General features: G+C 44.3%; 1 protein-coding gene across 1 annotated transcript in view; it reads left to right on the plus strand.

Moving 5' to 3' along the window:
• Window positions 1-22,179, plus strand: part of LOC120023380 (voltage-dependent P/Q-type calcium channel subunit alpha-1A-like) — a 134,733-nt gene that overhangs the window by 110,622 nt on the left and 1,932 nt on the right. The window contains exons 41-42 of the mRNA XM_038967386.1: window positions 16,900-17,122; window positions 18,373-18,629. Coding sequence (XP_038823314.1) covers window positions 16,900-17,122; window positions 18,373-18,629 — 480 coding nt within the window. The remainder of the gene's footprint in view (window positions 1-16,899; window positions 17,123-18,372; window positions 18,630-22,179) is intronic.

Below are 22,179 nucleotides of genomic sequence, written 5' to 3' on the forward strand. Positions count from 1 at the left end.
ATTACATCCTTATTCCTGGTAGAAGGAAATGACAGACTGCCGATACTGCTACTCAATCTGTATTTAGCCCGGTGATTCACTGAGAAGGGCTTGATTGGTCAAGAGATGGACAATATTCCACCCCTCTCAGCTGTGCTGCTCTGAGTCAACTTTTGGACTGTTTGTGTCGACCCGCTCAAGGTCTTCCTCTTCAGTCTATCTCTCTCTCCCTCTTTCTACGTGTCACTCAGTGAAGTAACTATGTTCAGCCTCCCACAGCTTACTGACGCACTCTCTTTCTGTCCTCTCTCACTCTCTCGCGTCTCTCTCCAACACTCTCATGCCATCTCTTGGCCCATCCTCACTGCCCCCTGGCTCAAACCAAGTCTTGGGCCTACAGGTGGGTGGTAGATGGGCTCCCCCCACTCTCTCCCTGTTGGACTGTGCCAAGCCCACTCTGGTCTCATCTCTCTCAGTCAAATTAGTGAAGAACCATAGATATGCATGTTTTGTGTGTTTTGTTGTACTGTATAAAAACATAGAGAGACAGTGCATTCGGAAAGTATTCAGACCTCTTGACTTTTTACACATTTTGTAACGTTACAGCCTTATTCTAAAATGGATTAAATAAATAAAATCCTCATCAATCTACACACAATACCCCATAATGACAAAGGAAAATCAGTTTTTTTTACATTTTTGCAAATGTATAAATAAATAAACCTGGAAATATCACATTTACATAAGTATTCAGACCCATTAACTCAGTACTTTGTTTAGGCACCTTTGGCAGCGATTACAGCCTCGAGTCTTCTTGGGTATGACGCTACAAGCTTGGCACACTTGTATTTGGGGAGTTTCTCCCATTCTTGTCTGCAGATCCTCTCAAGCTCTGTCAGGTTGGATGGGGAGCGTCACTGCACAGCTATTTTTAGGTCTCTCCAGAGATGTTCGATTGGGTTCAAGTCCGGGCTCTGGCTGGGCCACTCAAGGACATTCAGAGACTTTTCCCGAAGCCACTCCTGCGTTGACTTGGCTGTGTGCTTAGGGTCGTTGTCCTGTTGGAAGGTGAACCTTCCCCCAGTCTGAGGTTCTGAGCACTCTGGAGCAGGTTTTCATCAAGGATATCTCTGCACTTTGCTCCATTCATCTTTCCCTCAATTCTGACTAGTCTCTCAGTCCCTGCCGCTGGAAAACCTCCCCACAGCATGATGCTGCCACCACCATGCTTCACCGTAGGGATGGTGCCAGGTTTCCTCTAGACGTGACGCTTGGCATTCATGCCAAAAAGTTCTCCCATCTCCACAGAGGAACTCTGGAGCTCTGTCAGTGTGAACATCGGGTTCTTGGTAACCTCCCATACCAAGGCTCTTCTCGCCCGATTGCTCAGTTTGCCCGTGTGGCCAGCTTTAGGAAGAGTCTTGGTGGTTCCAAACTTCTTCCATTTACGAATGATGGAGGCCACTGTGTTCTTGGGGACCTTCAGTGCTGCAGAAATGTTTTGATACCCTTCCCCAGATCTGTGCCTCGACACAATCCTGTCTCGGAGCTCTACAGACAATTCCTTTGACGTCATGGCTTGGTTTTTGCTCTGACATGCACTGTCAACTGTGGGACCTTATATAGACAGGTGTGTGCCTTTCCAAATCATGTCCAATCAATTGAATTTACCACAGGTGGACTCCAATCAAGTTGTAGAAACATCTCAAGGATGATCAATGAACTCATAGCAAAGGGTCTGAATACTTATGTAAATAAGGTATTTCTGTTTTTTGTTTTTAATACATTTGCTAAAATTTATAAAAAACTGTTTTTGCTTTGTCATTATGGGGTATTGTGTGTCGATTGGTATGGATACATTTTGAAAAAATCAATTTTAGAATAAGGCTGTAACGTAACAAAATGTGTAAAAAGTGAAGGGGTCTGAATACTTTTTGAATTCACTGTACATGAACGCTGTTACAGTATCTATGGTTCTGTGGGAAAGGATGTCTACATACTGCTCCCTGCTGCCCGTTGAAGGACCAGATAAACAGACATACAATAGAGAGGCTTCCTTATTTTATGGTTACTTCACAGCCAAGTTGGCCAGTGGAGACAAGACAATATACCTATTGAATAAGAATTACACAACTAACTATAGAATAGTTAAAAAGCATAGAATTATATACAATTATAGAATCACTTAGGATTCACTCATTCTAGTACTATCTAAAGGCCCCTCGCTCTGAGTCTCCTGCCCCGAGTCGGCAGTGGTCACGCACCCTCTGGTCTCTTTTTTGCAGACGCTAGAGATGAGAGAGATGGGGCGGGACGGGTACTCGGACACTGAGCCCTGTCACCCAATGCGAATGGACAGGCATGGTCGGACCATCTCCATGCCCCGCCTCTCAGACGACAACCAAGTGAGCACCTTCATCCCCATCATCATCATCATCATCATCAACCCTCCATTCCTCCTCCTCATCCCTCCACTCTTTCCCCTCCGTCCTCCTCCTCCTTTTCCTCGCTCTGACTATCCACTCTGACCTGTATTTGTTTATTTTAGTCTATTTGGATCCCCATTAGCTTTTGCGGAGGCAGCAGCTATTTTTACTGGGGTCCACAAAAACACTAAACATGAGAAGTAACAAAACAGTGATACACTGATAGACAAGGACAGCCACACACATTGAAAATACAATCATATACAAACAATACAACTAGAAAAATACAAGTAATAATACATTTTTTTAAAATGTGTGTGTGTGTGTGTGTGTCAAGCCCCTGTTTTTTAAGACTACTACTGGTAAAGTATTATGTCTTAGAAACATTTTGGAGTGATGTATCACTTTAAAACTAGTTCCTTACACTCTTAACAGGGTGGTGATTACAGTCTGGCGCATGCTAATGCTAACTTAAATAGTGAAATATTAGCATGGAGATATGCTAATGCTAACTTAAATAGTGAAATATTAGCATGGAGATATGCTAATGCTAACTTAAAGAGCTAAGTATTAGCATGGAGATATGCTAATGCTAACTGAAAGATGGAATCCACAGTAGGGGGGAGCAGCCCCATTGTCCGTTGTTATTGATATTGTTGCCGAGCTGAGGAGTGCAGCAAAAATTCCAGTACATTTTGCCCTCTTCTATCGCGCGTGAAATGATGTCAGAGGGGAGAAAACAGTATTCGATGTTTGTGGTAACTTCTTTGTTGTTGTAAAACTATAAATGGACGTGTCAGTTTCACCATTAAGGATTCCAGCTTTAAAGCAGCCAGGTCACTCAAGATTAACGTTGAAATTGAACGTCCATCCATGTCCCAAGGACGTTGGGAGATGCCTTCAGAACCTGCCACTTGGGCAACGGTGAGCACCGTTACCAACAAGTAGGCTTGGGTGTTGGGGATGGGTCAGAGGGTCACATGTTCAATCCCAGTGCAGACACAATTTTTTAAAATGTTGAACCCAAACCCTTAACCATTCAAAATGAATGCCTACATTTAACCAGACGCAAGGCGCCTTGCCAGGAGGCTCTACCCATCAACCGTGTCAAAAACCATTTAGAAATGTAACGTTTGGACCAACTTTGGAAATTTAACGTTTTGAGAAACGCGGATAAACGTCTGAATCTGAAATCAAATTGGATCAAAAAGTGAGATCGTGTTGCTTTAAAGAGTGAAATATTATCATGGAAATATTGGGTAACAGAGCAGTCTGAATACGTCTTTCATCCACAAAGCACATACTTGCCTAGCCCTCCTCATCTCACATCCTCCCCCCCTTCTCCCTCCTTCCTCCTTCCTCTGGGGTGCTTCCCATCCCCATTACATCCATCCTATCCATGCTCATTCCCATAGTAGCCTTGGTGTGTCTGTCTGCTGTCTGCTGTGGCCAGAGGTCTTGGCTTGTTGGGAGAGGGTGTGAACTGAGAAGGACAATACCGGTGGTACCTATTTTACCTCAAACATCTGTGTATTTTAAGAAAAGCTTTCACCAAAATGTCGCGCAATCCCCAGGACGGTATCTTGCAGCAAAAACACACGCACACACCCACGTGTTTTGTTTATGTGTTCACAGTACAATAAAGCATCTGGCTGCCGTCATACACACACATACACTGGCATGCACACACACACACACACACACATACTCACCCACATTGTCATCAAACCATGTACTCTCACTCTGGTCTGGTGTCATCAAGTCTGTTGGTTACTGTAAGACTGTAGGAGTGTGTTGTCTGTTGGTTACTGTAAGACTGTAGGAGTGTGTTGTCTGTTGGTTACTGTAAGACTGTAGGAGTGTGTTGTCTGTTGGTTACTGTAAGACTGTAGCAGTGTGTTGTCTGTTGTCATCAAGTCTGTTGGTTACTGTAAGACTGTAGGAGTGTGTTGTCTGTTGGTTACTGTAAGACTGTAGGAGTGTGTTGTCTGTTGGTTACTGTAAGACTGTAGCAGTGTGTTGTCTGTTGGTTACTGTAAGACTGTAGGAGTGTGTTGTCTGTTGTCATCAAGTCTGTTGGTTACTGTAAGACTGTAGGAGTGTGTTGTCTGTTGGTTACTGTAAGACTGTAGGAGTGTGTTGTCTGTTGGTTACTGTAAGACTGTAGGAGTGTGTTGTCTGTTGGTTACTGTAAGACTGTAGGAGTGTGTTGTCTGTTGGTTACTGTAAGACTGTAGCAGTGTGTTGTCTGTTGGTTACTGTAACACTGTAGCAGTGTGTTGTCTGTTGGTTACTGTAAGACTGTAGGAGTGTGTTGTCTGTTGGTTACTGTAAGACTGTAGGAGTGTGTTGTCTGTTGGTTACTGTAAGACTGTAGCAGTGTGTTGTCTGTTGGTTACTGTAAGACTGTAGCAGTGTGTTGTCTGTTGGTTACTGTAAGACTGTAGCAGTGTGTTGTCTGTTGGTTACTGTAAGACTGTAGGAGTGTGTTGTCTGTTGGTTACTGTAAGACTGTAGCAGTGTGTTGTCTGGTGTCATCAAGTCTGTTGGTTACTGTAAGACTGTAGAAATGTGTTGTCTGTTGGTTACTGTAAGACTGTAGCAGTGTGTTGTCTGGCGTCATCAAGTCTGTTGGTTACTGTAAGACTGTAGGAGTGTGTTGTCTGTTGGTTACTGTAAGACTGTAGCAGTGTGTTGTCTGTTGGTTACTGTAAGACTGTAGGAGTGTGTTGTCTGTTGGTTACTGTAAGACTGTAGGAGTGTGTTGTCTGTTGGTTACTGTAAGACTGTAGCAGTGTGTTGTCTGTTGGTTACTGTAAGACTGTAGGAGTGTGTTGTCTGTTGGTTACTGTAAGACTGTAGGAGTGTGTTGTCTGTTGGTTACTGTAAGACTGTAGGAGTGTGTTGTCTGTTGGTTACTGTAAGACTGTAGCAGTGTGTTGTCTGTTGGTTACTGTAAGACTGTAGGAGTGTGTTGTCTGTTGTCATCAAGTCTGTTGGTTACTGTAAGACTGTAGCAGTGTGTTGTCTGTTGGTTACTGTAAGACTGTAGCAGTGTGTTGTCTGTTGTCATCAAGTCTGTTGGTTACTGTAAGACTGTAGCAGTGTGTTGTCTGTTGGTTACTGTAAGACTGTAGCAGTGTGTTGTCTGTTGGTTACTGTAAGACTGTAGGAGTGTGTTGTCTGTTGGTTACTGTAAGACTGTAGGAGTGTGTTGTCTGTTGGTTACTGTAAGACTGTAGCAGTGTGTTGTCTGTTGGTTACTGTAAGACTGTAGGAGTGTGTTGTCTGTTGGTTACTGTAAGACTGTAGGAGTGTGTTGTCTGTTGGTTACTGTAAGACTGTAGGAGTGTGTTGTCTGTTGGTTACTGTAAGACTGTAGCAGTGTGTTGTCTGTTGGTTACTGTAAGACTGTAGGAGTGTGTTGTCTGTTGTCATCAAGTCTGTTGGTTACTGTAAGACTGTAGCAGTGTGTTGTCTGTTGGTTACTGTAAGACTGTAGCAGTGTGTTGTCTGTTGTCATCAAGTCTGTTGGTTACTGTAAGACTGTAGCAGTGTGTTGTCTGTTGGTTACTGTAAGACTGTAGCAGTGTGTTGTCTGTTGGTTACTGTAAGACTGTAGGAGTGTGTTGTCTGTTGGTTACTGTAAGACTGTAGGAGTGTGTTGTCTGTTGGTTACTGTAAGACTGTAGGAGTGTGTTGTCTGTTGGTTACTGTAAGACTGTAGGAGTGTGTTGTCTGTTGGTTACTGTAAGACTGTAGCAGTATGTTGTCTGTTGGTTACTGTAAGACTGTAGGAGTGTGTTGTCTGTTGGTTACTGTAAGACTGTAGGAGTGTGTTGTCTGTTGTCATCAAGTATGTTGGTTACTGTAAGACTGTAGGAGTGTGTTTGTTGTCATCAAGTCTGTTGGTTACTGTAAGACTGTAGGAGTGTGTTTGTTGTCATCAAGTCTGTTGGTTACTGTAAGACTGTAGCAGTGTGTTGTCTGTTGGTTACTGTAAGACTGTAGGAGTGTGTTGTCTGTTGGTTACTGTAAGACTGTAGGAGTGTGTTGTCTGTTGTCATCAAGTATGTTGGTTACTGTAAGACTGTAGGAGTGTGTTTGTTGTCATCAAGTCTGTTGGTTACTGTAAGACTGTAGGAGTGTGTTTGTTGTCATCAAGTCTGTTGGTTACTGTAAGACTGTAGCAGTGTGTTGTCTGTTGGTTACTGTAAGACTGTAGGAGTGTGTTGTCTGTTGGTTACTGTAAGACTGTAGGAGTGTGTTGTCTGTTGTCATCAAGTCTGTTGGTTACTGTAAGACTGTAGCAGTGTGTTGTCTGTTGGTTACTGTAAGACTGTAGGAGTGTGTTGTCTGTTGTCATCAAGTATGTTGGTTACTGTAAGACTGTAGGAGTGTGTTTGTTGTCATCAAGTCTGTTGGTTACTGTAAGACTGTAGCAGTGTGTTGTCTGTTGGTTACTGTAAGACTGTAGGAGTGTGTTGTCTGTTGGTTACTGTAAGAATGTAGGAGTGTGTTGTCTGTTGGTTACTGTAAGACTGTAGCAGTGTGTTGTCTGTTGGTTACTGTAAGACTGTAGGAGTGTGTTGTCTGTTGGTTACTGTAAGACTGTAGGAGTGTGTTGTCTGTTGTCATCAAGTATGTTGGTTACTGTAAGACTGTAGGAGTGTGTTTGTTGTCATCAAGTCTGTTGGTTACTGTAAGACTGTAGGAGTGTGTTTGTTGTCATCAAGTCTGTTGGTTACTGTAAGGCTGTAGCAGTGTGTTGTCTGTTGGTTACTGTAAGACTGTATGAGTGTGTTGTCTGTTGGTTACTGTAAGACTGTAGGAGTGTGTTGTCTGTTGGTTACTGTAAGACTGTAGCAGTGTGTTGTCTGTTGGTTACTGTAAGACTGTAGCAGTGTGTTGTCTGTTGGTTACTGTAAGACTGTAGGAGTGTGTTGTCTGTTGGTTACTGTAAGACTGTAGCAGTGTGTTGTCTGTTGGTTACTGTAAGACTGTAGCAGTGTGTTGTCTGTTGTCATCAAGTCTGTTGGTTACTGTACGACTGTAGCAGTGTGTTGTCTGTTGGTTACTGTAAGACTGTAGGAGTGTGTTGTTTGTTGTCATCAAGTCTGTTGGTTACTGTAAGACTGTAGCAGTGTGTTGTCTGTTGGTTACTGTAAGACTGTAGGAGTGTGTTGTCTGTTGTCATCAAGTCTGTTGGTTACTGTAAGACTGTAGGAGTGTGTTGTCTGTTGGTTACTGTACGACTGTAGGAGTGTGTTGTCTGTTGGTTACTGTAAGACTGTAGCAGTGTGTTGTCTGTTGGTTACTGTAAGACTGTAGGAGTGTGTTGTCTGTTGGTTACTGTAAGACTGTAGCAGTGTGTTGTCTGTTGGTTACTGTAAGACTGTAGCAGTGTGTTGTCTGTTGGTTACTGTAAGACTGTAGGAGTGTGTTGTCTGTTGGTTACTGTAAGACTGTAGGAGTGTGTTGTCTGTTGGTTACTGTAAGACTGTAGCAGTGTGTTGTCTGTTGGTTACTGTAAGACTGTAGGAGTGTGTTGTCTGTTGGTTACTGTAAGACTGTAGCCGTGTGTTGTCTGTTGGTTACTGTAAGTCTGTAGGAGTGTGTTGTCTGTTGGTTACTGTAAGACTGTAGCAGTGTGTTGTCTGTTGTCATCAAGTCTGTTGGTTACTGTAAGACTGTAGAAGTGTGTTGTCTGTTGGTTACTGTAAGACTGTAGCAGTGTGTTGTCTGTTGGTTACTGTAAGACTGTAGGAGTGTGTTGTCTGTTGGTTACTGTAAGACTGTAGCAGTGTGTTGTCTGTTGGTTACTGTAAGACTGTAGGAGTGTGTTGTCTGTTGGTTACTGTAAGACTGTAGCAGTGTGTTGTCTGTTGTCATCAAGTCTGTTGGTTACTGTAAGACTGTAGGAGTGTGTTGTCTGTTGGTTACTGTAAGACTGTAGCAGTGTGTTGTCTGTTGTCATCAAGTCTGTTGGTTACTGTAAGACTGTAGGAGTGTGTTGTCTGTTGGTTACTGTAAGACTGTAGCAGTGTGTTGTCTGTTGGTTACTGTAAGACTGTAGGAGTGTGTTGTCTGTTGTCATCAAGTCTGTTGGTTACTGTAAGACTGTAGGAGTGTGTTGTCTGTTGGTTACTGTAAGACTGTAGGAGTGTGTTGTCTGTTGGTTACTGTAAGACTGTAGCAGTGTGTTGTCTGTTGGTTACTGTAAGACTGTAGCAGTGTGTTGTCTGTTGGTTACTGTAAGACTGTAGCAGTGTGTTGTCTGTTGGTTACTGTAAGACTGTAGGAGTGTGTTGTCTGTTGGTTACTGTAAGACTGTAGCAGTGTGTTGTCTGGTGTCATCAAGTCTGTTGGTTACTGTAAGACTGTAGAAATGTGTTGTCTGTTGGTTACTGTAAGACTGTAGCAGTGTGTTGTCTGGCGTCATCAAGTCTGTTGGTTACTGTAAGACTGTAGGAGTGTGTTGTCTGTTGGTTACTGTAAGACTGTAGCAGTGTGTTGTCTGTTGGTTACTGTAAGACTGTAGGAGTGTGTTGTCTGTTGGTTACTGTAAGACTGTAGGAGTGTGTTGTCTGTTGGTTACTGTAAGACTGTAGCAGTGTGTTGTCTGTTGGTTACTGTAAGACTGTAGGAGTGTGTTGTCTGTTGGTTACTGTAAGACTGTAGGAGTGTGTTGTCTGTTGGTTACTGTAAGACTGTAGGAGTGTGTTGTCTGTTGGTTACTGTAAGACTGTAGCAGTGTGTTGTCTGTTGGTTACTGTAAGACTGTAGGAGTGTGTTGTCTGTTGTCATCAAGTCTGTTGGTTACTGTAAGACTGTAGCAGTGTGTTGTCTGTTGGTTACTGTAAGACTGTAGCAGTGTGTTGTCTGTTGTCATCAAGTCTGTTGGTTACTGTAAGACTGTAGCAGTGTGTTGTCTGTTGGTTACTGTAAGACTGTAACAGTGTGTTGTCTGTTGGTTACTGTAAGACTGTAGGAGTGTGTTGTCTGTTGGTTACTGTAAGACTGTAGGAGTGTGTTGTCTGTTGGTTACTGTAAGACTGTAGGAGTGTGTTGTCTGTTGGTTACTGTAAGACTGTAGGAGTGTGTTGTCTGTTGGTTACTGTAAGACTGTAGCAGTATGTTGTCTGTTGGTTACTGTAAGACTGTAGGAGTGTGTTGTCTGTTGGTTACTGTAAGACTGTAGGAGTGTGTTGTCTGTTGGTTACTGTAAGACTGTAGCAGTATGTTGTCTGTTGGTTACTGTAAGACTGTAGCAGTATGTTTTCTGTTGGTTACTGTAAGACTGTAGGAGTGTGTTGTCTGTTGGTTACTGTAAGACTGTAGCAGTATGTTGTCTGTTGGTTACTGTAAGACTGTAGGAGTGTGTTGTCTGTTGTCATCAAGTATGTTGGTTACTGTAAGACTGTAGGAGTGTGTTTGTTGTCATCAAGTCTGTTGGTTACTGTAAGACTGTAGGAGTGTGTTTGTTGTCATCAAGTCTGTTGGTTACTGTAAGACTGTAGCAGTATGTTGTCTGTTGGTTACTGTAAGACTGTAGCAGTATGTTGTCTGTTGGTTACTGTAAGACTGTAGGAGTGTGTTGTCTGTTGTCATCAAGTATGTTGGTTACTGTAAGACTGTAGGAGTGTGTTTGTTGTCATCAAGTCTGTTGGTTACTGTAAGACTGTAGGAGTGTGTTTGTTGTCATCAAGTCTGTTGGTTACTGTAAGACTGTAGCAGTGTGTTGTCTGTTGGTTACTGTAAGACTGTAGGAGTGTGTTGTCTGTTGGTTACTGTAAGACTGTAGGAGTGTGTTGTCTGTTGTCATCAAGTATGTTGGTTACTGTAAGACTGTAGGAGTGTGTTTGTTGTCATCAAGTCTGTTGGTTACTGTAAGACTGTAGGAGTGTGTTTGTTGTCATCAAGTCTGTTGGTTACTGTAAGACTGTAGCAGTGTGTTGTCTGTTGGTTACTGTAAGACTGTAGGAGTGTGTTGTCTGTTGGTTACTGTAAGACTGTAGGAGTGTGTTGTCTGTTGTCATCAAGTCTGTTGGTTACTGTAAGACTGTAGCAGTGTGTTGTCTGTTGGTTACTGTAAGACTGTAGGAGTGTGTTGTCTGTTGTCATCAAGTATGTTGGTTACTGTAAGACTGTAGGAGTGTGTTTGTTGTCATCAAGTCTGTTGGTTACTGTAAGACTGTAGGAGTGTGTTGTCTGTTGGTTACTGTAAGACTGTAGGAGTGTGTTGTCTGTTGGTTACTGTAAGAATGTAGGAGTGTGTTGTCTGTTGGTTACTGTAAGACTGTAGCAGTGTGTTGTCTGTTGGTTACTGTAAGACTGTAGGAGTGTGTTGTCTGTTGGTTACTGTAAGACTGTAGGAGTGTGTTGTCTGTTGTCATCAAGTATGTTGGTTACTGTAAGACTGTAGGAGTGTGTTTGTTGTCATCAAGTCTGTTGGTTACTGTAAGACTGTAGGAGTGTGTTTGTTGTCATCAAGTCTGTTGGTTACTGTAAGGCTGTAGCAGTGTGTTGTCTGTTGGTTACTGTAAGACTGTATGAGTGTGTTGTCTGTTGGTTACTGTAAGACTGTAGGAGTGTGTTGTCTGTTGGTTACTGTAAGACTGTAGCAGTGTGTTGTCTGTTGGTTACTGTAAGACTGTAGCAGTGTGTTGTCTGTTGGTTACTGTAAGACTGTAGGAGTGTGTTGTCTGTTGGTTACTGTAAGACTGTAGCAGTGTGTTGTCTGTTGGTTACTGTAAGACTGTAGCAGTGTGTTGTCTGTTGTCATCAAGTCTGTTGGTTACTGTACGACTGTAGCAGTGTGTTGTCTGTTGGTTACTGTAAGACTGTAGGAGTGTGTTGTTTGTTGTCATCAAGTCTGTTGGTTACTGTAAGACTGTAGCAGTGTGTTGTCTGTTGGTTACTGTAAGACTGTAGGAGTGTGTTGTCTGTTGTCATCAAGTCTGTTGGTTACTGTAAGACTGTAGGAGTGTGTTGTCTGTTGGTTACTGTACGACTGTAGGAGTGTGTTGTCTGTTGGTTACTGTAAGACTGTAGCAGTGTGTTGTCTGTTGGTTACTGTAAGACTGTAGGAGTGTGTTGTCTGTTGGTTACTGTAAGACTGTAGCAGTGTGTTGTCTGTTGGTTACTGTAAGACTGTAGCAGTGTGTTGTCTGTTGGTTACTGTAAGACTGTAGGAGTGTGTTGTCTGTTGGTTACTGTAAGACTGTAGGAGTGTGTTGTCTGTTGGTTACTGTAAGACTGTAGCAGTGTGTTGTCTGTTGGTTACTGTAAGACTGTAGGAGTGTGTTGTCTGTTGGTTACTGTAAGACTGTAGCAGTGTGTTGTCTGTTGGTTACTGTAAGACTGTAGGAGTGTGTTGTCTGTTGGTTACTGTAAGACTGTAGCAGTGTGTTGTCTGTTGTCATCAAGTCTGTTGGTTACTGTAAGACTGTAGAAGTGTGTTGTCTGTTGGTTACTGTAAGACTGTAGCAGTGTGTTGTCTGTTGGTTACTGTAAGACTGTAGGAGTGTGTTGTCTGTTGGTTACTGTAAGACTGTAGCAGTGTGTTGTCTGTTGGTTACTGTAAGACTGTAGGAGTGTGTTGTCTGTTGGTTACTGTAAAACTGTAGCAGTGTGTTGTCTGTTGTCATCAAGTCTGTTGGTTACTGTAAGACTGTAGGAGTGTGTTGTCTGTTGGTTACTGTAAGACTGTAGCAGTGTGTTGTCTGTTGTCATCAAGTCTGTTGGTTACTGTAAGACTGTAGGAGTGTGTTGTCTGTTGGTTACTGTAAGACTGTAGCAGTGTGTTGTCTGTTGGTTACTGTAAGACTGTAGGAGTGTGTTGTCTGTTGTCATCAAGTCTGTTGGTTACTGTAAGACTGTAGGAGTGTGTTGTCTGTTGGTTACTGTAAGACTGTAGCAGTGTGTTGTCTGTTGGTTACTGTAAGACTGTAGGAGTGTGTTGTCTGTTGGTTACTGTAAGACTGTAGCAGTGTGTTGTCTGTTGGTTACTGTAAGACTGTAGCAGTGTGTTGTCTGGTGTATGACTGAGTATATGAGTGTAAGAGAGAAACACACACACACTAAGAGGAGTGTGTGTGTGTGTGTGTGTGTGTGTGTGTGTGTGTGTGTGTGTGTGTGTGTGTGTGTGTGTGTGTTGGTAGCATAGAAGCGTAGTAGTGTTTACTAGTGGAATATGTTGCGTTATACTGTATCTGAAAAGCTTTAGTGTGGCATCGGTAGTGTGGTAGTTTAAGACCACCTGGCACCCTATTCCCTTTGTAGTGCACTACTTTTGACCAGATCCCATACTGTAGGGCTCTGGTCAAAAGTAATGCATTTTGTAGAGATTAGGGTGCCATTTGGAACGCTGGCTAATAGCCTATGGACTGTATAGTATGAAACACCACCACCTGTGCTCTCCTCACTGACTGTGTCTAACACTGCTCTGCCCTACAGAGTGTACACGATGCTGCGGTAAGTGTGCGTGCGTGCGTGTGTGTCAGTGAGCAACGTTTTTTATTGTCTCTCTTTTCCTCCCTCTCTCTCTCTCACCCTCCTCTCTCTTGTGTGTTCTCGTTGGCCCTTCACCAATTAACTGGATCTCTCTATTGTTCTGCTCTCTCTCTTCTTCCTTTGAACCTCCCTGCCCTCTAATGTCTCATCCTCCCTTCTCTCCTTTCCTCATCATGTTCTTTCTCTACCTCCTTCCCAACTTTTTTACCTTCCCTTCGTCCTCTGTTTCCCATCCCTCCCCCTCATTCCTCTCTCCCATACCAACCCCACCTCTCTTTCTATACCCAACCCTTTCCTCCTCCCCACTCATCCTTTTCCCCTCATCCTTCTCTCCCCCCTTCCTCTCTCCATCCCTCTCGCTCCCTGGGTCTTGGTGGCTATGCTGTGCCCAATGGATCTGTCCTCCGGTGCTGTTTGTTTTTGTCTCTCCCTTCCTCTCCGCTCCCTTCTTCTCTTCTCCTCTCCTCTCCCTTCTTCTCCGCTCCCTTCTTCTCTGCTCCCTTCCTCTCCTCTCCCTTCTTCTCCTCTCCTTTCCTCTCCCTTCTTCTCCGCTCCCTTCTTCTCCGCTCCCTTCCTCTCCGCTCCCTTCTTCTCCTCTCCTCTCCTCTCCCTTCCTCTCCGCTTCCTTCTCCGCTCCCTTCTTCTCCACTCCCTTCCTTTCCTCTCCCTTCTTCTCCCTTCTTCCCCTCTCCCTTCCTCTCCTCTCCCTTCTTCTCCTCTCCTTTCCTTTCCCTTCTTCTCCGCTCCCTTCTTCTCCGCTCCCTTCTTCTCTTCTCCGTTCCTTTCCCTTCTTCTCCGCTCCCTTCTTCTCCACTCCCTTTCTTTCCTCTCCCTTCTTCTCCCTTCTTCTCCTCTCCCTTCCTCTCCTCTCCCTTCTTCTATGCTCCCTTCTTCTCTTCTCCTTTCCTCTCCCTTCTTCTCCGCTCCCTTCTTCTCCGCTCCCTTCTTCTCTGCTCCCTTCTTCTCTGCTCCCTTCTTCTCTGCTCCCTTCTTCTCCCTCCCTTCTTCTCCGCTCCCTTCTTCTCTTCTCCTTTCCTCTCCCTTCTTCTCCGCTCCCTTCTTCTCTTCTCCTTTCCTCTCCCTTCTTCTCTGCTCCCTTCTTCTCCCTCCCTTCTTCTCCGCTCCCTTCTTCTCTTCTCCTTTCCTCTCCCTTCTTCTCCGCTCCCTTCTTCTCCGCTCCCTTCTTCTCTGCTCCCTTCTTCTCCTCTCCCTTCCTCTCCTCTCCCTTCCTCTTCTCTCCCTTCCTATCCTCTCTCTTCCTCTTCTCTCCCTTCCTATCCTATCTCTTCCTATCCTCTCCCTTCTTCTCCTCTCCCTCTCCTCTCCTTTCCCTGCCTTCCTTTCCTCTCTGTGGCTTCATGACTGTGTGTGTGGCTCTCTGCTCCTCTCCTCTCTGTGTGCCTGTCTGACTACAGCGGAGACGACACAGGCCCCGTGGACATAACCACCTCAGTGTATGTACCCCTGTCTCTCCCTCTCTGTCTCTTTATCTATCTTCCGTTCATTTTATTTCTCTCTCTATCACTCTCTCTCTCTTTTAATGTACCCCTGTCTCTCCCACTATCTCTCTGTCTCTCTATCTCTCCCCTATCTCTCTATCTCTGTCTTTCTCTAGCTTAAAAAAAATCCACCTCTCTCTCTCTCTCTCTCTCTCTCTCTCTCTCTCCCTCTGTGTTTTCCTGTCTGTCTTTCATCTTGTTTCTATGTTCTCCTGTACTCTCCTCTCTCTCTCTGATCCTTTTGTCCCAGTAATGTTGTGTACTGCCCCCCCCCCCCCCCCCCCACCCTCTGTCCTGTATGCCTGTGTTGCAGTGTTGGTCCACATGGTCTAGAAAGAGGGTCTGCTTGTCTGTCTGTCTGTCTGTGATTGTCTGTCTGCTGTCTTTGTATGTTTGAGATTGCGATTGCCTCTTGCATTGCCTCTGGGTCGACAGCAAATGTTGAAGCATGATATCGCTAGACGGACATTGCTGACCAATATATAAACATAGTCTTGGCATGTCATGTCAGTCACACCGTGCATGGTATACCATATTGGACATTGGACGCTCTTTGGAAGCCAATTGTGTGTGTGAGCGTCTGGTTACTGCACATGATATGCCGTGCTTCATAGCTAAGCTACATATGGAAGCCAGTCTGAACAACAGAATGCAGCTTGTGAGCTCAGTGGGTGTGTGTATTTCTGCGTGTGAGTTGAATGCCCAGCTACTTGAGGAGTACGCATGGCTTGTCCATATACCCATCGGGCTTGTCTGGTTCCCCCATTACAAGACCGAGGGACTTGTATACCTGAATGACTTGAAGAGGTCAGCTCCTAGGTCTGCCTGCTGATACAGGTGTTCTTCATGCTAGTAGCTCGTGGATGTGACTGTGGGTGTCGGTATTGAATGCTACTACGATCTCTAAAAGATAGCATTCTGGATGCATACATGCTTCTGCATACGTGCCATTGGATGCATGTGAGGCATGGTCTATGCTTATTCTCTCTCTCTCTCTCTTCTGTCATTCTGCCCTTTATGTCTCTCTCTCTCTCTCTCTCTCTCTCTCTGCCTGTCGCTCTCTCATAGTAGGGAAGCATGGTATTGTAGTTGGATGTGCTTGGGGTTGTGGGTTTAGTGAGGTATGGGCTGATAGAGGGATCTTTTGGGATGGTGTACTCTCCCACACAGACACTCCAACACAGACACTCCCACACAGACACTCCCACACAGACACTCCCACACAGACACTCCCACACAGACACTCCAACACAGACACTCCCACACAGACACTCCCACACAGACTGTCCCACACAGACACTCCAACACAGACACTCCAACACAGACACTCCCACACAGACACTCCAACACAGACACTCCCACACAGACTGTCCCACACAGACACTCCCACATAGACACTCCCACACAGACACTCCCACACAGAAACTCCCACACAGAAACTCCCACACAGACACTCCCACACATACACTCCCACACAGACACTCTCACACAGACACTCCCACACAGACACTCCCACACAGACACTCCCACACAGACACTCCTACACAGACACTCCCACACAGACACTCCCACACAGACACTCCCACACATACACTCCCACACAGACTGTCCCACACGGACTCTCCCACACAGACACTCCCACACAGACACTCCCACACAGACTGTCCCACACGGACTCTCCCACACAGACACTCCCACACAGACACTCCCACACAGACACTTCAACACAGACACTTCCACACAGACACTCCAACACAAACACTCCCACACAGACACTCCCGCACAGACTGTCCCACACAGACACTCCCACACAGACTGTCCTACACAGACACTCCCACACAGACACTCCAACACAGACACTCCCACACAGACACTCCAACACAGACACTCCCACACAGACTGTCCCACACAGACACTCCCACACAGACACTCCAACACAGAAACTCCCACACAGACACTCCAACACAGACACTCCCACACATACACTCCCACACGGACACTCCCACACGGACTCTCCCACACGGACTCTCCCACACAGACACTCCCACACAGACACTCCCACACAGACACTTCAACACAGACACTTCCACACAGACACTTCCACACAGACACTCCCACACAGACACTCCCACACAGACACTCCCACACAGACTCTCCCACACAGACTCTCCCACACAGACACTCCCACACAGACTCTCCGAAACTGACTCTCCCACGCAGACAAGTGCATTAACACAAGCAGACACTCTCACACTACACACTACCACCACTACATATTCCTGTACAGAGTGAGTTTTAAACAGTTTGACTTTCTTATTTTCTGCCCGTTCTCTCATTCTCTCTCCCACTCTCTCTTCTCTCTCTTCCATCTCTCTTCTCTCACTTCCATCTCTCTTCTCCCTCTCTACATCTTGCTCCCTCTCCTCCTCCTCTCCTCTCCCTCCCCCTCTCCTCTCCCTCTCCCCCTCTCCGTTCTCCAGACCATAACAGACACCAGCCCCATGCGTCGGTCCACCTCCTCTCTGGTCCACGGGCGTTCTGGCAGGGAGAGGGGGGTGAGGCTGGATGACTACAGCCTGGAGAGGGTAGAAGGAGAGGGGAGGCATGGTGGGGGAGCAGGAGGGGGACAACGCAGGGACAGGAGGGATAGGAGCCACCGCACCTCTCAGAGGTCCCTGACCAGATACACAGACGCAGACACAGGTGAGAGAGATGAAGAGATGGAGAGACACATGCACGTCACACACACACACACACACATACACACACATACACACAGACACATACACACAAACATACACACACACACTTACAGAGGTCCCTTACCAGATAAACGGACACAGACACAAGTGAGAGAGATGCTAGAGTATTTTGACCAAGTTTCCCATTGACCAAGGCCAGTATTCACAAAGTGTCTCAGAGTAGGAGTGCTCATCTAGGATCAGTTTTGCCTTTCAGATCATAATGAACAAAATAAAATGAACGGGGGGAGCTGATCCTAGATCAGAAATGTCTTGTGGATACTGGCCCTGGTTTCCCTTAGAATAAATAGTCTTTATCCCAGTGCTTTGGAGGATTCTGGATTTCCTGCTTGTTCCCTTCTGAATCTTCCAACTGGGATTTCTGGAAAAACTGGGAATTTTGCTAATATTGTTAACACTAAGTAAAAGCTCCCAGAGGGGAAGGTTTCAAACCAAACCTTTTGGAAAGAAGGTAAAAAGTAGAAAGGTTTAGAGAAACTTTTCAGAGAAAAGTCAAGTTCCATCAGAGGTTTGAGATAGAAAAGTCAAGTTCCATCAGAGGTTTGAGATAGAAAAGTCAAGTTCCATCAGAGGTTTGAGATAGAAAAGTCAAGTTCCATCAGAGGTTTGAGGTAGAAAAGTCAAGTTCCATCAGAGGTTTGAGATAGAAAAGTCAAGTTCCATCAGAGGTTTGAGGTAGAAAAGTCAAGTTCCATCAGAGGTTTGAGATAGAAAAGTCAAGTTCCATCAGAGGTTTGAGGTAGAAAAGTCAAGTTCCATCAGAGGTTTGAGGTAGAAAAGTCAAGTTCCATCAGAGGTTTGAGGTAGAAAAGTCAAGTTCCATCAGAGGTTTGAGATAGAAAAGTCAAGTTCCATCAGAGGTTTGAGATAGAAAAGTCAAGTTCCATCAGAGGTTTGAGGTAGAAAAGTCAAGTTCCAGCAGAGGTTTGAGATAGAAAAGTCAAGTTCCATCAGAGGTTTGAGATAGAAAAGTCAAGTTCCATCAGAGGTTTGAGATAGAAAAGTCAAGTTCCATCAGAGGTTTGAGATAGAAAAGTCAAGTTCCATCAGAGGTTTGAGATAGAAAAGTCAAGTTCCATCAGAGGTTTGAGATAGAAAAGTCAAGTTCCATCAGAGGTTTGAGAAATTCAAGGAAGTAGACTTTCAGAAGAAACTTTATGGCATAGAAAATATGTCCCCCTCCTCTTGCAGGGTTGGGCACAGACCTGAGCACCACCACCCAGTCTGGAGAACTCCCCCCCAAAGAGCGTGAACGTGAACGCGGTCGAGCCAAAGACCGCAGGCACCACCATCATCACCACCACCACGGTGGCTCCATGGAGAAGGAGGGGCGCTTCGGGCCAGACAGACACGGGCCAGAGTTCACCCACAGACACCCCCACGACCAGGGGGACAGACACTGGTCCCGCTCTCCTAGTGAGGGGCCCGACGGACGGGGCCACAGACAGGTGGGCACCACACAGCGACGGACGGGAGATGAGAAGCATAAGCATATACACACAAACATGCACACACAAATGCATGTGAAAGTACACACATAGACTGCACATACTGTATACGGCCTCACACACACACAGTCACACACACACACACACACCGTTATTTCTCTCTATAGTATATCTTTCTCAGGGAAGTGGAAGAAGGCCTTCGTCAAGCACCATGGAGAACAGGTGGATTATAATGGTTCTTTCTCATCCCATTGGTGGATATCGAAAACTAACCAATGGAGAAGCAGCTGGAGTGATCTAACCAATAATCTTTGATTTAGAGTTCTGCCTTGTTGGTTAACTACCACTACTTACAGATATCAATTTGTCTTTTTCTTTTTTTCTTTGTCACTGTTTCTCTCTGTCCATTTTTCTTGATGTGGCTCTCGTGGCTTCAACGTGTATGTGCTGTTTTGCCTCATTGGCGGTTTGGTTGTTATGGTTTTCAATGTTGCTGTCTTTCCGCTTTTCTTTTCTCTCTCCTCTTTTCTCTCTCCCTATCTCTGTCTACCTATATCTATCCCCCCTCCTCCTCTCTCTTTATCTCTGTCTACCTATATCTATCCCCCTCCTCCTCTCTCTTTATCTCTGTCTACCTATATCTATCCCCCCTCCTCCTCTCTCCTTATCTCTGTCTACCTATATCTATCCCCCTCCTCCTCTCTCTTTATCTCTGTCTACCTATATCTATCCCCCCTCCTCCTCTCTCCCTATCTCTGTCTACCTATATCTATCCCCCTCCTCCTCTCTCTTTATCTCTGTCTACCTATATCTATCCCCCTCCTCCTCTCTCTTTATCTCTGTCTACCTATATCTATCCCCCCTCCTCCTCTCTCTTTATCTCTATCTATCTATATCTATCCCCCCTCCTCCTCTCTCCTTATCTCTATCTATCTATCTACCTATATCTATCCCCCCTCCTCCTCTCTCCCTATCTCTATCTATCTATATCTATCCCCCTCCTCCTCTCTCTTTATCTCTGTCTACCTATATCTATCCCCCCTCCTCCTCTCTCCCTATCTCTGTCTACCTATATCTATCCCCCCTCCTCCTCTCTCCTTATCTCTGTCTACCTATATCTATCCCCCCTCCTCCTCTCTCCTTATCTCTGTCTACCTATATCTATCCCCCCTCCTCCTCTCTCCTTATCTCTGTCTACCTATATCTATCCCCCCTCCTCCTCTCTCTTTATCTCTGTCTACCTATATCTATCTATATCTATCCCCCCTCCTCCTCTCTCTTTATCTCTATCTATCTATATCTATCCCCCCTCCTCCTCTCTCTTTATCTCTATCTATCTATCTATCATCTATATCTATCCCCCCTCCTTCTCTCCTTATCTCTATCTACCTATCTATCTATCTATCTATCTATCTATCTATCTATCTATCTATCTATCTATCTATCTATCTATCTATCTATCTATCTATCTATCTATCTATCTATCTATCTATCTATCTATCTATCCCCCCTCCTCCTCTCTCTTTATATCTATATCTATCCCCCTCCTCCTCTCTCTTTATCTCTATCTATCTATATCTATCCCCCCTCCTCCTCTCTCTTTATCTCTATCTATCTATATCTATCCCCCCTCCTCCTCTCTCTTTATCTCTATCTATCTATATCTATCCCCCTCCTCCTCTCTCTTTATCTCTGTCTACCTATATCTATCCCCCCTCCTCCTCTCTCTTTATCTCTATCTATCTATATCTATCCCCCTCCTCCTCTCTCTTTATATCTATCTATCTATCTATCTATCTATCTATCTATCTATCTATCTATCTATCTATCTATCTATCTATCTATCTATCTATCTATCTATCTATCTATCTATATCTATCCCCCTCCTCCTCTCTCTTTATATCTATCTATCTATCTATCTATCTATCTATCTATCTATCTATCTATCTATCTATCTATCTATCTATCTATCTATCTATCTATCTATCTATCTATCTATCTATATCTATCCCCCCTCCTCCTCTCTCTGTATATCTATCTATCTATCTATCTATCTATCTATCTATCTATCTATCTATCTATCTATCTATCTATCTATCTATCTATCTATCTATCTATCTATCTATATCTATCCCCCCTCCTCCTCTCTCTTTATATCTATCTATCTATCTATCTATCTATCTATCTATCTATCTATCTATCTATCTATCTATCTATCTATCTATCTATCTATCTATCTATCTATCTATCTATCTATCTATCTATCTATCTATATCTATCCCCCCTCCTCCTCTCTCTTTATATCTATCTATCTATCTATCTATCTATCTATCTATCTATCTATCTATCTATCTATCTATCTATCTATCTATCTATCTATCTATCTATCTATATCTATCCCCCCTCCTCCTCTCTCTTTATATCTATCTATCTATCTATCTATCTATCTATCTATCTATCTATCTATCTATCTATCTATCTATCTATCTATCTATCTATCTATCTATCTATCTATCTATCTATCTATCTATCTATCTATCTATCTATCTATCTATCTATCTATATCTATCCCCCTCCTCCTCTCTCTTTATATCTATCTCTATCTATCTATATCTATCCCCCTTCTCCTCTCTCTTTATCTCTGTCTACCTATATCTATCCCCCTCCTCCTCTCTCTTTATCTCTGTCTACCTATCTATATCTATCCCCCCTCCTCCTCTCTCTTTATCTCTGTCTACCTATATCTATCCCCCTCCTCCTCTCTCTTTATCTCTGTCTACCTATATCTATCCCCCTCCTCCTCTCTCTTTATCTCTGTCTACCTATATCTATCCCCCTCCTCCTCTCTCTTTATCTCTGTCTACCTATCTATATCTATCCCCCCTCCTCCTCTCTCTTTATCTCTATCTATCTATATCTATCCCCCCTCCTCCTCTCTCTTTATCTCTATATATATATCTATCCCCCCTCCTCTCTCTTTATCTCTGTCTGTCTGTCTGTCTGTCTGTCTGTCTGTCTGTCTGTCTGTCTGTCTGTCTGTCTGTCTGTCTGTCTGTCTCTCTCTCTATCTATCTATCTATCCCCCCTCCTCCTCTCTATCTATCTATCCCCCCTCCTCCTCTCTCTCTCTCTCTCTCTATCTCTCTCTATCTATCTATCTATCTATCTATCTATCTATCTATCTATCTATCTATCTATCTATCTATCTATCTATCTATCTATCTATCTATCTATCTATCTATCTATCCCCCCTCCTCCCCTCTCTTTATCTCTGTCTATCTATCTAACTATATCTATCCCCCCTCCTCCCCTCTCTTTATCTCTGTCTATCTATCTAACTATATCTATCCTCCCTCCTCCTCTCTCTTTATCTCTGTCTATCTATCTAACTATATCTATCCCCCTCCTCCTCTCTCTTTATCTCTGTCTATCTATCTAACTATATATATCCCCCTCCTCCTCTCTCTTTATCACTCTGTCCGTCTCGCTCTGTGTCTGTTTGTCTCTATCTCCTCTCTCTATCTCCTCTCTCTTTCTCTCTGGTCGGTGT

The sequence above is a fragment of the Salvelinus namaycush genome, chromosome 2 (assembly GCF_016432855.1).
Source record: "Salvelinus namaycush isolate Seneca chromosome 2, SaNama_1.0, whole genome shotgun sequence".
In the NCBI taxonomy this organism is placed as follows: Eukaryota; Metazoa; Chordata; class Actinopteri; order Salmoniformes; family Salmonidae; genus Salvelinus; species Salvelinus namaycush.